At 35.4% G+C, this 15,013-nt stretch overlaps 1 protein-coding gene and 1 long non-coding RNA gene across 2 annotated transcripts; both read left to right on the plus strand.

Annotated features, from left to right (window-relative positions):
• The first annotated feature begins 150 nt into the window (after positions 1-150).
• LOC116137596 lies at positions 151-918 on the plus strand. Its single transcript, XR_004129210.1, has 3 exons — positions 151-168; positions 514-582; positions 879-918. It is a non-coding gene; the product is annotated as an uncharacterized LOC116137596 (long non-coding RNA).
• Positions 919-10,435: 9,517 nt separating this feature from the next.
• On the plus strand, positions 10,436-13,652 carry LOC116137590 (ubiquinol oxidase 4, chloroplastic/chromoplastic-like). The gene is made up of 9 exons (XM_031423287.1): positions 10,436-10,638; positions 10,730-10,907; positions 10,992-11,085; positions 11,320-11,435; positions 12,010-12,118; positions 12,472-12,540; positions 12,849-12,920; positions 13,003-13,050; positions 13,294-13,652. Exons 1-9 carry the CDS (start codon positions 10,493-10,495, stop codon positions 13,431-13,433), a joined length of 972 nt encoding a protein of 323 aa, XP_031279147.1. The 5' UTR covers positions 10,436-10,492; the 3' UTR covers positions 13,434-13,652.
• The last annotated feature ends 1,361 nt before the right edge of the window (positions 13,653-15,013 follow it).

The raw sequence follows: 15,013 nt of genomic DNA on the forward strand, positions 1-15,013 counted from the left end.
CAGTCTGAATATTTGATTACTACAGTTGCTTAGTTTCTTGATCGTGTAGGCATTTGATTGCAGGAATTGGGGGAGATTCTTGGTGGTTCATCGCTTTCTTGCTCAGCATATAGCAGTCTTTTATTATTTTATGACAGTGTTCATGTATGCTAAGCCCAAGAATGGCATGTAAGTTCGTGTACTTAAATTAACTATATAAATACATATTCCCAGAATTTATTTTCATACATCATTGTCCTGCTGGTTTGTTTTCTGAATGGTTGTAAGAACTTTTGTTCTATTTGGAGCCATTATGTTGAATCAAGTAGACAAATTTATGCGAGTTTTATTTTTTTTGGCCTAGAAAAAAGGTTCTTCACTTATTTATTCCCTATTATCACTCTGAGATTACTTGGACAATGCACACAAATACTACAAAGTATTGTTGTAGGAAGTGATTTAAGAATAAGCTTTCACAATTGTACCATCTCACAATACAGAATTTAAATAATTTGGTTGTTATCACTTCTGCAGATCACTTTTCTGAATGCGTGGAGAACCATGCCTTTGAAACTTATGACAAATTTCTCAAGGCCCGAGGAGGTAAAGAGTTTTAACGTATTTGTAAGTTCAGTTAAGTTTCATTGTGCATGTCTTGCTTGTTGACATTAGGGTAAAAGCACTAAAAGACCCCATTATTCTACCTTATAACCTCATGATTAGTATTTTCACATTTTGCACTTGGAGGCCCCCCATTGCAATTGGACTCTTGGTCTTTGGCATTGAGAGTTTCTTTGGCAAACATCTTGCAGTATGAATAGAGGATAAATTATCTTTATATACTATAGCATGGTATTATATCTATATAATATGATTTGGTCTGTTTCTTCTCTTTAAAGAGGAGTTGAAAGGGATGCCTGCACCAGAGGTTGCTGTTAATACTATTGGAGGTGATTTGTATTTGTTTGGTAAGTCTGGTCTTTTTACAATCTATAGCTCTGTCATTTAAAGTGAGATCTAGTTTTAACATGTCCTTCACATTCTGTCCAGATAATTTCAAACTGACGAATCCCCAATACTCGAAGACCAAAATAGGTAAAGTACAGAATCTGAATTTTTTATGTAATGTTAGGAAGTAGCTTTCAATTTCTACATTATACTATAGGTAGGGATATATGATGTTTTATTTGTGTAAATTTGACTTAGACATCTTAATGATTCTTTCCTTGTATAGCTACAAGAATTCATTATTTTTAAGAAGGATGATAATAGTAATTGATATTAACAGAAATTCGGCGGCTCTTTCTGATTTATTTTTTTGTTTTCAGAGAATTTGTACGACTGTTTTGTGAATATCAGAGATGATGAAGCCGAACATTGTAAACAATGAAGGCTTGTCAGACACCTGGAAACCTTCGGTCCCCTCATTCTTATCTGGAGGATGACTCGGAAGATGAGTCTGGTTGAGTCATTTCTGGAGCCGATTTGAGGAATTGTAGATTGTATATAGAACTCTGTTGCATCTCCTCCATCGAAGCGACTTAAACAGTTTAGAGAAAAAAGAATGAAATTTCACTTGAAATTACCAATATGGTAGTTGTATATGTAGAAAGAAACAGTATAGATCTAATGTATTATGTATATTGACAATCAATAAATGCAGGCTGTTGAAAATCATGAGAAGGAGATTACTTTGAATTTTCTTTCTTATGGTCCCTCATTATTAACAAGCTCATTATTTTCACAGCGGCTTCCAGTATGTTCTGCTTGATTGCTACAGGTACACCGTCACCAACATTTATACCGTGGGGGTCTCGCCGTACATCAGTGATTTGGGTCCACGGCGATGAGAGACAATATTTTGGGTGATGTATACTCTGTCCTTGGTAATTTTTTCTTCTCACATCACATTGAGGTTAATTATAATTATTGAAGCAACCAACTCCTTTGAATGTGGTTGAACTTATCAATTGTAACTTGTAATTTGTTCCTCAAAAATCCCATTTTGTCAAGTTTATATGAATTGACATGTCGTGTCATGTATGGCCTCTTATTAAGTTATTAGCCTTAAATTAACTGATAATCAATTTTATATATGAACCAATATAACGGTGTTAAGATCGCAAAGACAACGGTTGATAAATAATATATATAAAAAAAAAAAAATTAACTAACCAATGGACAGATTTTTTTTTTTAAAAAAAAAACCCCCAAATTTGGGTATTTTCCCTTGATGTGGATCAAATATGTTATGCCCAAAAAATCAGGGCTGACATAGGCGTGTGTCAGTGAGGACCAATCAAAGTTTAGGAAGTCATTGTATCGTTCAGGTGCTGTCATGTCGTCCAAGGACAGAAGAAGTAAGATTGTTATTAGCTTAACAAGTAAAGGCCTGGTATGTGAGTGCTGGGAGTTCTCCACCTGTCCAAACCTTGCGCATTTAAGAATATCTTCCGTGCAATCGGCCAAAGGAAACAGGGTAGGAATTGTACGTTCTCTGCCGCAGTAGCTTCGTAATTATATCCAGAAACATTTTACTAAATAGAGACCCATCTATTTTTCGAGATTCGAATATGATAAGATAAGCACTCTCTCTCCCTTTCGGTATTTCTGTTTTCTAAATGTATTTATGACTGATTATAATCTTTCATTTATTCCTCATATCCCACTTTTGTCAAGTTTATATATGAATTGAATCGTGTCATGTATGGCATATTAGCCTTAAATTAAACTGATAATCAAGTTTTATATATGAACCATATAACGGTGTTAAGATCGACAAAGCACAAACGGTTCATAAATAATATATAAAAAGAAAAAAACCAAATAACTAATTGGGTATTTTCCCTTACGTGGTCAATATACACACACAAATAATAGAGATACAAGGAAGGAAATACGTAAGAGGTAGAGGTATCGGCTAGAATCCTACTATTCTAGCATTGTGGTACCACTATTCGTGCTTCAATTAAAGCTTTCTTGCTGACCTCCACATGGTTAAGAGATATTTTGGTCAGATTAGCCCTGATAATGTTAAATAATCTAGCGACAGCAATTTAATGCTTCCTTTCGTCGTCATAAGACAGCAATCAAACTACAAAACGAGGTGCGTTCTGATAGTTATGCCGGTTTGCAAGAGCAGACCAAACTCATTATGCCAACTGCTGTTAAATGAAGCTGGCAGCCATGAATTTCTCGCCTCTCATGTGAGTCATGTTTACCCGTGGCGGTGGTGGGTAATTAGATGGTGTTTAGTTCTGGGTATTCTGTACTTTTTTAAGGAATCAATCGAAACCAGAATTGATGGTTCCTGAAATTTGGAACTAGAATCGACCGTCGGTTCTGATTCCTAGGTACCCAACCCAGAACCGTAACAACGGTTCCGGTTCTGGTTTCTGTAAAATTCTGATCCCTCAAAAGTTTAAAATGACAAAAAAACCTTTAAAAACTTACAAATACCCCCCACTGGTACTTGTTAACAAAAATAAATTACAAATATATAATTCAAAATTACAAACTCTATTACTTTGTAAGATAGATTCTCAAAGTCAAACCAACTTACTTTAAATGTTATGAAATATAAATAAATGTATTCACATTATTTTTTCTACAAAAGTTTTTATTACTCCCCTAACTTTAATTTTATTTTATTTAGTTTCGGTTCCTGGTTCCGGTTCCGGTTCCTAAATATAGGCCAGAACCAAAACCGCACGTAACGTTTCAAAAATTTGGAACCGAAACCTATCCATTGACGACTGGTTTTGGGTAGGAACCGAAACCAAACCCAGGGTATCTCGTCGTTCCAGTTCCAACCGGTTCTTTTGAACACCCAATTAAGATAGTGTGGGAGAATTGAAAATAGTAAGATAGATACCCGATCTTAGATTTGATTCCTCGTATGAATATTTAGTGATGAAAATAAACTAAGTCGGGATCAAATATTCCTTGATCCAAGCCCAAACCTAATCTCATCCAATGGCCTAAGTCTGATCCGAGCCTGTCACGGGTATGACCAGTTAAGGCCCAAACCTAACTCGGGTTTGTCACGGGTATGACAAGTAAAGCCCAAGCCTAGTTAACAGGCTTTTTGTAACCTCAGGCTCGACTCAAGCCGTCAATTTTTATAATGTGAATTTTAAATATTAATAAATTTAAAAAAAAATTTATATTTTAATTCTGGAACAATTTTTAAATATTAATTTATTTTTGAATACTCACCAAAATATAAATAACTTTCTACAAAGTGCATCCATCCATCCATATAGGGTTTTAAAAAATGAGTTATATAATTAGGTAATCTTGTAATTAAATATAGTATAAGGGTAATTTAGTATAATAAACTAAATTGTTGGGCTGGGACGGGCTTGAAGACATACCCAGGATCAGCCCACACCAGGTCGGGCCTTAAAATCAGGCCTAACCCAAGCCCAGGAACATCGGATAAAGCCGATCTTTTCAGGCCGAGTACTTGAAAATATCAGATCTATTGTCATCTCTATGAGCATTCACAATTTAAGTGAGGATTGTAATGGTGGATTCAAGTTACTCGTTAATCTCTTTCTAAGGATTTAAGTGAGGGAGATTGTAGAGTAGGTTGTTGTGCTAATGTCTTCCAATAACTAAAGATTGTTAGATTTAAGTGGAGAATATTGTCGATGGATTTGATACTAATTCTCCAGGATTGAAATTAATCATATATGTTAAACGGTTTTTGATTAAAAAAAAAAAAAAATCCATTTATAATCTTATACAATTATACTAGCTGATAAAGGATCATCCAAGTTTAGTGTTCAAATCCAAGAGCAGAGAATTTTTCCGTTTTTTATTGCCGTCAATTGTTAAAATTCCACAAGTTGTCATTAACAAAGTCAAATAGAAAGGAAGGGGGAAAATGGATTTAACGCCGGTACGACATGCTTAACTTAAAGAAACGATTCGATGAAAATTCCCGCCTAACGTGGGCCGTTTTCACCCTCATAAAACCTCTCTCTCTCTCTCTTTCTGTCAACGAACCAATTCTCTGTTGTTGTTATAAAACCAAACCAACCAAACCTCTCTGTACACAAACTCAGCATCATCTTCATTCCTTCACTTTTCTCTCCTTTGCAGGAAACCGACTAAAATAATTTAAAAAGAAAGAATTTTTTTTTTTAATAAATTTATATTAAGCTTCTGAATGGTGGAGTCCTCAATGGTTGGCTTTCTAGTTCCAGCTGTGAAATCGGAACAACAGCCTCCGTCAACGGCGGACGCGCCGTCACAACCGATGCTGATGGCGGCGGAGGAAGAGCGGAGACGGAGACCAACAGGATACCTTGTTCCGATATGCATGGAATTATAAAGGACGCGTTCTTGACTGCTTGTGGACATAGTTTCTGTTACATGTTATTTTCACTCAGTTAGAACAAAAATGACTGTCCTTGTTGCGGTTATTTCTAACTACCAAACATATTTTCCCTAATTTATTGCTCAATAAGGTTAGTGCTCGCCATTTTCATATCATTTCTACTATAATTTTACTTATTCTCATGATATTTTCTGAAATTTTTTCCGGTTGTCTCTTGGCACGAGGAGTCGTGTAAAAACATTTGTATTTAGCAGATTTCTTCCGCTAGCTGACAAATAAGTATTTTGTTGTATCTAATGCATTGAATTTCAATTTAATTTTGAAATGGATGTTTTAGTTATTGAAGAGAACGTCTGCTCAAGTAGCGAAGTCTGTTCACCATTCACATCTACATCAAGCATTACAACAGGTCAGTTATTATAGCACAAATGCAATTAGATTTTAGTTAGTTAATGTATAATAGTTTAGATGTATGTGTCTATGTTTGTGTTCATGTGAACTTGTAAGGTTTTTTTTTTTTTTTTTGGGTGATCACCGGGTGTCCGGGCCAGCTTGCGTGCCTCAACTACTCCTAGGGCCTTGAAAGCCGATGAGATAATTCTCCTATGGTCACCCCTATTAGCACATGGAGACTCAAACTCAGGAATCTCTTTTTTTATTTTGTCATCAGGTCACTCAGTGGTGGTTAGGACTTGTAGTTTGTTGTGTGTTGGTTGATTCATTTAATGTAGTGATTCTTGTTCTGTTCTTAGACAGGCTGTGAGGTGTCAGTTAAGGAGGTAGATGGCCTATTGGCTTTACTTAGGAGAAGAGAGAAAGATGAGCAAAAAGAGCCCACCAACATGCAATTCTACATGAATTTGTATTCTGCGGAAGCAAAACTTGAAGCTCAATGAGGTTAACTTTAATATTTATGTGGATTAGATTAGTAGTTTTTTTAGAATCAACATAATTGAAGGCAGTTTAGAAACAAAATATTCTTAGTGAATTTGCTATCAACTATTTAGAACTTCAAATTTGAACTTAAATTGATTTATGAGGAGTCTGTTATGTTTTCTATTGTAATTATTATCTGTGCTTATATTCTCTTATTGAAGATCTTCTGTAGGCTTGACATTAGTTTTGTTTAAGCTCATTTGATTTTATTTTTTGGTTTCTTGGTCTATTTCATCTTTTGTAGATTCAAACTGATCTTCAGACATTAAGGAGACATACATGCTGTAGAGACATAGAAAGGAATTACACATGGCTAGAGAGGATGCTTACTAAAACGAAGGACTCTGATGATGTTCAGTGCAGCAAAACCAGGACCTTTACAGATCGATAAAATAGCAAAGGCATTAGCTCTAAGGCCCACAATGTACAAGGTGGCTAGTTTCATCCAATTCACACAATTCACAGAAGAATACTGATGAGATGGCTCAAGAAGCTCTCAAGGTGTCCAAATTAGGGATGTTTGCGGTGTGTCTGGTACACACATGTTACTCACCTCGGACTGCCTACTGCAAGAAAAGGCGAGTCCAAGCTCAGTTATTTTATCTTGAAAATTCAAAGAGTTTTGATTTTTCTTTTGGCGAAGTTGCCCAAAAATTTTGGTGTTAGATCCTTGGTCAAATTAATGTGCTGTCAAATCACAACTTTTTACAACTAAATTATTTATTTCCTTTTGACCAAAAGGTTCTTGGTATTCTATTTTGATACAGTTCAATGACTTGCAAGAGTATTACTTACAAAAACGGCGGCATTGGGCCAGACAATCACATAACAGGAGGAAGGGACATAGCGCAATAATAAAAGAAGGCTATAATCCTGCTCTAAGGATTTCCAATCTGTCTAACTAATTTTACTCAGTACAGGTGAATGATTTCTCCAGTATGATTGGTTTTCATATTCAGTTTTGTTCAAGAAAAACTTATAGTAACACCTTTTATGTGTGTTATTGTCTGTTCTATGATATTTCCATTAACTCTGCTTTAGTCACTTATATATTCTGTTTTGTTGTTCAAAACTTCAAATTATCGATTGAGGGCATTGCTGAACCAAGGCAGGGGGACCTTTTCCACGCTGCAAATATTGTCTCGAGGTGAGTCAAAATGTAATCATATTATACAATTTCAGTTAACTATTATTTATAGTTCTGAAAATGTTTTCTGGCATCTATCTTTTAGTTAGACTTGCTCAATTGCTCTGGCTATAAGTTGTACTATTTTGTTAGTACAACTGTTGCTTTATGTTTCGTATATACAAGTGTTTAAGAAATGATTACTTCCAACTGCTTAACTCTTATACTTCTTGAAAAAACTTCTGTCGAAATGATTGTAATTGAACTTCTTTCTTTGGAAAAATCTGCCAGCCTCTTCTTGTTCATTGTAAATTATAACAGCTACTATACAGTTCTCTGATTCTTTTAATTTATTTTGCAGTATAAATTTGATCGTGATAATGAATTGTATGCTACTGCCGAGTTTCAAGGCGCATTAAGATTTTTGAATTTTCCTCAGTAAGTTTCGGACATGATAGTCTGATTTGGTGCAGGGACAGGTGGAATTGATGATATCAATTTGTATAAGTATGTAGAATTGCCTGTGGGAAAAAGCTTTTCTATTATTTGTATAGCTAGCATGAATCATGACATCTCTGTGATGGGTTGGGGTACTGCTTGGTGACTATTTAGCATTTGTATATCAAACTCTAACCTAACAGTACTTTACAATCTTACTGCTTAAGATGAAAATTTCTTGCTTCTGCTTGAGATTGCTATGCATATGGGGCACCGTCAATAAATTATTTTGACTCATGTTGTATGCTTTTGTGATTACTGTTTATTGATTATTCAATACCTGCTTATTTCATTGCTACAGTGTTTAATGAACCAACAGATGTGCATATCCCATTACGAAATGCCCACTCGAGCTAAACTTAGTTGCTTGAGTTGGAGCAATTGTCGAAAAATCACATTGCAAGCAGTGATTATGAGGGGATAGTAACTGTTTGGATGTAATGACTTCGTATAGTTTTAGCTATATCTTTCTTTAGCTTCAGTAGGCCACATGCTCATGCAGTTCGATTAAACTTGTGTTTATTATCATGAAAGTCATCTTTCCATTATTTCTGGTTTATTTTCTATATGAATTATGCTTTTTCCTTTCAGAGTGTGATGGAATATGAGGAGCATGAGAAACGGGCTTGGAGTGTTGTTTTTCATGTACTGAACCTTCTATGCTTGTACTGGTAGTGATGACTGCAAGGTACTTGTGCACTGATTTCGTTAAACATGATTTAAGATTTGAGGAATGTGGAGCTCATATGTAGCCTATTGCTTTAAAGAAACTGCTGACAATCTAAGGGCGTGCTTTCAGCATGTCATAGAAGTAGAGGAAATAGAGAAGAGAAAATTTAATTGGGGACTTCATCCAGGGCGAAAATCTTGATCTATGTTCCCTTTGTGGCCAATCATAGTATTCGCAAACTAAGCTGCATGCCCTATATACCAGTGGCGTGTAACTTGCATCTTCGTCAAGTTAAGCTTTAGCATTCTGTAAGACACATTTAAATGAAGCAGAATGGGCAGTTGTGATTATAATAAGGCTTCTCCAAGGGACTCCTCATTTACATCGTTGGATAGATCCGCGACTAATCTTATTTGGCGGCAACATTGGTGATGCCAAACTCATCGTTGGCGACTGAACCTAGATCCTCTTGATGACAATTGTCAAAGAACGGCTTCACCAAGGGACTCTTCTTTTGCACCGTTGAATAGATCGCTAGACGATCTATCCAATGGCACCAGTGGTGTGGCCAGAATCACCACCATAGATTGGACCCAGATCCTACCGACGGCGGTTGGTCGACGTCCACACTGGCCAGTTTTTTATTCTTCACAATTTTTTTTTTAAAAGTTAAATAAAATAAAATGAAATTGTAGATAGGGGTTTAAATGGCTAATTCCCAAGTTGGTGAAGGTAATTTTTAAGTGTTTGTAATTTAGGGGTGTAAGTAATATTAGCCCAATAATACATATATATGTTGTGCAAGCGGACAAGAATCCCCTTTTACCGTTAAAATTAACATTTGAATTTTAACAATGGGTGGGAATTGGGAAATTATTTTTTTGAAACGTTCCAGGTGAGAAGACACCTTACTTTGGGTGGGAAATTGTGATTCTCCCTAGTAAAAAGACAGTATGTGTTATATTTAGGTACACTTTGACCAATTAAGTGGTGCTTCATTGACAGCTTGCCGGCATATCTCACATTTTATAATTAGGTAATGTAAAGTTGTATACACGTCTTATTGATGGCATCAACATTCAGTAATTTGACCAAACAAAGTATATCGTATTTCCAGTAAAAGCTTTTTAATTGGTACAAACTGATATTTATTAATATTCAAAATTTGTATAAGGGTTACCGACTTTTCTCACTTAAATAATAGTTTAACGACACATTTCTAACTATAGATTTTCAAAATACCATTTTATTATCAAAGTTTATATTCCAACGACGAACAAAGAATAAATTTGGTCTAAGCTGTTAGGGTTTTTGAAGGGGGAAGATCGATGAATCTTTTAACGGTGAAAGATTAGATTTTGGTGATTATGATTAATTGTAATTTGACTTAGGATGGATAACTGCACAAACCCTAATCACTCGAGTGCCGGCGATTGGTAGAGTTGACGGGAATAGGATTTGAGGAGTTTCGATGAGTGATGATCGGGGAAGAGAATGGTGGTGGTGTGGGGTCGCAATAATACCAAAATCGAAAATGAAATATTAATTTGAGTAATAAAGTAGTATTTTAAAAGTTTGTGGGTGAGAAAGTGTCATTTGACCCATTATTTGAGTAGGAAAAAGTCGTTTACTCTTTGTATAAATATTGAAAGTTTGGGTCACAGTTTCACACTAATTTAATCCGGATAAAAACTGAACTATCCAAGATCTATCTGACCGACCCGGCCTGCCGGCCATTCGGTCGGGCTTACGGGTTAGATATTTGTCGAACTTCCAGTGGACAGAAACGAAGATTATCCGCCCACCCAATCCGCCAAACTGAATAGCGACAAAGTCTTCGCCTGAGAATCTCTTTTACTAATTCTCACTATCGTTTCATTTCAACCAATTTTTCGCTTTATATGTTAAAGCTCGGTTTCTTCCATTGAAGAGAAAAATGTCGGCAACTCTCTCTTTAACAGTTTCTGCCACGACAGCAACAGCCTCGTCTCTAAAGCTGAGAAATTGTAAAAGCTTAGCTTCTTTAAACTCTAATAGTACTTTGCGTTTCAATCTCCTTTCTTCGCCTCGATCTCTCTCCAGGTTTGCTTTTAATTTTAGTTCCACGAATTGGTATTCTCTCCCTATCTGTCAAACTTGAATTTAATTCGTATTCGAATTTGTCTCCATTTAGAACGTTGTATCGAGTTCAGGCGACAGTTCTGCAAGATGAAGAAGAGAAAGTTGTTGTAGAGGAGTCGTTTCAACCGAAAAGTTTCCCTGAGATTGCGGAGAAAGAAAGCCGCGGGAAGTCTGCTGAGGATTTGTCATGGATTGTGAAGTTTGAACAATCTATCAATATTTTTCTTACGGTATATTATAATTTCTCTTATTTTTCTTTTTACGGCTTATTGAGGCGTTTGGTGTTTGATTATGAACTCTCTTAATCATTTCAGGATTCGGTGATAAAAATTCTTGATACTGTGTACCATGAAAGAGATTATGCTAGGTTCTTTGTATTGGAAACTATTGCAAGAGTTCCTTATTTTGGTGAGTGTTGATGCTTTAATTTTACTACGTAGTGCTAATTTGTTGATTTAAGGATTTGTTCGAATTAGCTTCTCCAATTATGTATTGTACTTGATTAGGGGAAATTAGCGTGTTTGTGAAACCTTGCGGGTTCATCTTTTTGTCTACTGAGTAGCTAAAGGACTTTTGATGGTGGTTGTGTACTTGTATTGCGATTAGTTTTGATTTGATGGCAATTTATTGTTTTTATGGCAGCTTTTATCTCGGTTCTGCATTTGTATGAGAGTTTTGGTTGGTGGAGACAAGCGGATTATTTGAAAGTCCATTTTGCTGAGAGCTGGAATGAGATGCATCACTTGCTTATCATGGAAGTAAGATTTTTAAATGATTATTCCTAACTTTTTTAGGTTTATATACGTTAATGTAATTTTTTAAGTCAGACAGTTCATTTTAAGAGGCTTGCACTGTTACTTATGGCAGGCAGCCTGTGGTTTTCTCCAAAATCCACATTCTGTTTGCCGTATCCAGTTCTCTATCCATGATACATATGTTGGGTGAAGTTTCCCAAACCCAACTAAAGGAAGCATAACATCGGTGAAGTAAAGGCAAGTGTAAAAAGATTGAGGTTGAGGAGGAAAGTGGACATTGCCAATGAGAAACGTAATGGAGGCCATTTTAAATAACCATCTTCTTACTAACTTGCAAACACATATAACTAATAGTTGAGGAGGAAAGTGGACATTGCCAATGAGAAACATGATGGAGGCCATTTTAAATGACCATCTTCTTACTAACTTGCAAACACATATAACTAATAGGGTTTTGGTAGATATCTTTACTTAGTTTACCCCAGCCACCTATTTAATGTAGGCTCCAAAACAGTCTGAAATATTTTGATTTACTACAGTTGCTTAGTTTCTTGATCGTGTAGGCATTTGATTGCAGGAATTGGGGGGAAATTCTTGGTGGTTCGATCGCTTTCTTGCTCAACATATAGCAGTCTTTTATTATTTTATGACAGTGTTCATGTATGCTATAAGCCCAAGAATGGCATGTAAGTTCGTATACTTAAATTTAACTGTATAAATACATATTCCCAGAATTTTATTTCATACATCATTGTCCTGCTGGTTTAGTTTTCTGAATGGTTGTAAGAACTTTTGTTCTATTTTGAGCCATTATGTTGAATCAAGTAGACAAAATTTATGCGAGTTTATTAATTTTTGGCCTAGAAAAAAGGGGTCTTCACTTATTTATTCCCTATCATCATCTGAGATTACTGGACAAATGCACACAAATACTACAAAGTAGTGTTGTAGGAAGGTGATTTAAGAATAAGCTTTCACAAGATTGTACCATCTACAAATACAGAATTTAAATAATTTGGTTGGTTCATCACTTCTGCAGATCACTTTTCTGAATGCGTGGAGAACCATGCCTTTGAAACTTATGACAAATTTCTCAAGGCCCGAGGAGGTAAAGAGTTTTGACATATTTGTAGCTTCAGTTAAGTTTCATTTGTGCATGTCTTGCTTGTTGACATTACGGTAAAAGCACAAAAAGATCCCCATTATTTCTAGCTTATAAACTCATGGTTAGTATTTTCACATTGTGCACTTGGGAGGCCCCCAATGCAATAGGACTCTTGGTCTTTGGCAGTAGAGAGTTTCTTTTGGCAAACATCTTGCAGTATGAAATAGAGAGATCAAATTATTTTTTTAATACATATAGCATTGTAGTATATCTTTACTAATATTGATTTGGTCTGTTTCTTCTCTTTATAGAGGAGTTGAAAGGGATGCCTGCACCAGAGGTTGCTGTTAAATACTATACTGGAGGTGATTTGTATTTGTTTGGTAAGTCTGGTCTTTTTACAATCTATAGCTCTGTCATTTAAAGTGAGATCTAGTTTTAACATGTCCTTCACATTCTGTCCAGATGAATTTCAAACTGACAGAGTCCCCAATACTCGAAGACCAAAAATAGGTAAAGAACAGAATCTGAATTTTTTATGTAATGTTAGGAAGTAGCTTTCAATTTCTACATTATACTAATAGGTAGGGATATATGTATGTTTTATTTGGTGTAAATTTGACTTGAAGACATCATTAATGAGTCATTTCCTTGTATAGCTACAAGAATTTCATTATTTTTAAGAAGGATGAATAACAGTAATTGATATCAACAGAAATCGCGGTGCCTCTTTCTGATTTATTTTTTTGTTTTCAGAGAATTTGTACGATGTGTTTGTGAATATCAGAGATGATGAAGCCGAACATTGTAAGACAATGAAGGCTTGTCAGACACCTGGAAACCTTCGGTCCCCTCATTCTTATCTGGAGGATGACTCGGAAGATGAGTCTGGTTGAGTCATTTCTGGAGCCGATTGTGAAGGAATTGTAGATTGTATATAGAACTCTGTTGCATCTCCTCCATCGAAGCAGACTTAAAACAGTTTAGAGAAAAAAGAATGAAATATTCACTTGAAATTACCAATACTGGTAGAGTTGTATATGTAGAAACAAACAGTATAGATCAAATGTATTATGTATATTGACAATCAATAAATGCAGGTTGTTGAAAATTCATGTGAAGGAGATTACTTTAAATTTCCTTTCTTATGGTCCCTCATTATTAACAAGCTCATTATTTTCACAGGCCGGCATTCCAGTATGTTCTGCTTGATTGCTACAGGTGACACCGTCACCAACATTTATAACTGTGGGGGTCTCGCCACACATCAGAGATTTGGGTCCACGACGATGAGAGACAACATTTTGGGTGATGTATACTCTGTCCTTGATAAGTTTCTTCTCACACCACATTGAGGTTAACTAATAATTATTGAAGCAACCAACTCCGTTGAATATGGTTGAACTTATATCACTTTGTTACTTGTAATTTGTTCCTCATAAATCCCACTTTTGTCAAGTTTTATACATGAATTGACATGTCGTGTCATGTATGGCATCTTATTAAGTTATTAGCCTTAAATTAACTGATAATCAAGTTTTATATATGAACCTAATATAACGGTGTTAAGATCGACAAAGACAAACGGTTCATAAATAATATACATACAAAAAATAATTAACTAACCAATGGACAGATTTTCTTTACCCACATTTGGGTATTTTCCCTTGACGTGGATCAAATATGTTATGCCCAAAAAATTAGGGATGATGCACGCATGTGTCAGCAAAGACCAATTGGAGTTTAGGAAGACATTATGTCTATCATGTACTGTCATGTTATTCAAGGATAGGAGTAAGATTGTTATCAGCTTGATAGGTAAAGGCCTGGTGGGTGAGTGGTTGGGAGTCACCTACCTACCCAAATCCTGTGCGATTTAAGGATATCTTTTGTATAACTGGCCAATAAGAAGCAAGATAGAAACTGTATAATACCTGTCCGTTGGTAGACCTGTAATTATTACCCAGAAATCTCTTACTATAAATAGAGAGCTTATCTCTCATTTTTTTAGATTTAAATTCTGATAAGATAAACACTCTCTCCTCCTTTCTGTATTTCTGTTTTCCCTAAATTGCTATTTATGATCTGATTATAATCTTTCATTTGTTCTTCATTAATCCCACTTTTGTCAAGTTTTATATATGAATTGACATGTCGTGTCATGTATGGCATCTTATTAAATTAACTGATAATCAAGTTTTATATATGAACCTAATGTAACAGTGTTGAGATCAACAAAGACAAACGGTTCATAAATAATATAAAAACAAAATTAACTAACCAATGGGCAGATTTTTTTGAAAAAAAAAAAAAAAAAAGCCCCAAATTTGGGTATTTGCCCTTGATATGGATCAAATATATACACACAAATAATTGAGATACAAGGAAGCAAATACGTAAGAGGTAGAGGTAGAGGTATCTGCTAGAATCTCTACTATTCCAGCATGTTGGAGTTACCAAATGATTCAGTGCTTCA

The sequence above is a fragment of the Pistacia vera genome, unplaced genomic scaffold, assembly GCF_008641045.1.
Source record: "Pistacia vera cultivar Batoury unplaced genomic scaffold, PisVer_v2 Contig331, whole genome shotgun sequence".
NCBI lineage: Eukaryota > Viridiplantae > Streptophyta > Magnoliopsida > Sapindales > Anacardiaceae > Pistacia > Pistacia vera.

Excerpts from the sequence above, each read along its gene's own strand:
- LOC116137590 (XM_031423287.1), top strand. The coding sequence starts at position 10,493 with ATGTCGGCAACTCTCTCTTTAACAGTTTCTGCCACGACAGCAACAGCC. Across the intron at positions 11,436-12,009 it reads ATCACTTGCTTATCATGGAA|GAATTGGGGGGAAATTCTTG; the intron begins GTAAGATTTTTA and ends ATTTGATTGCAG. Across the intron at positions 12,119-12,471 it reads TATAAGCCCAAGAATGGCAT|ATCACTTTTCTGAATGCGTG; the intron begins GTAAGTTCGTAT and ends TCACTTCTGCAG.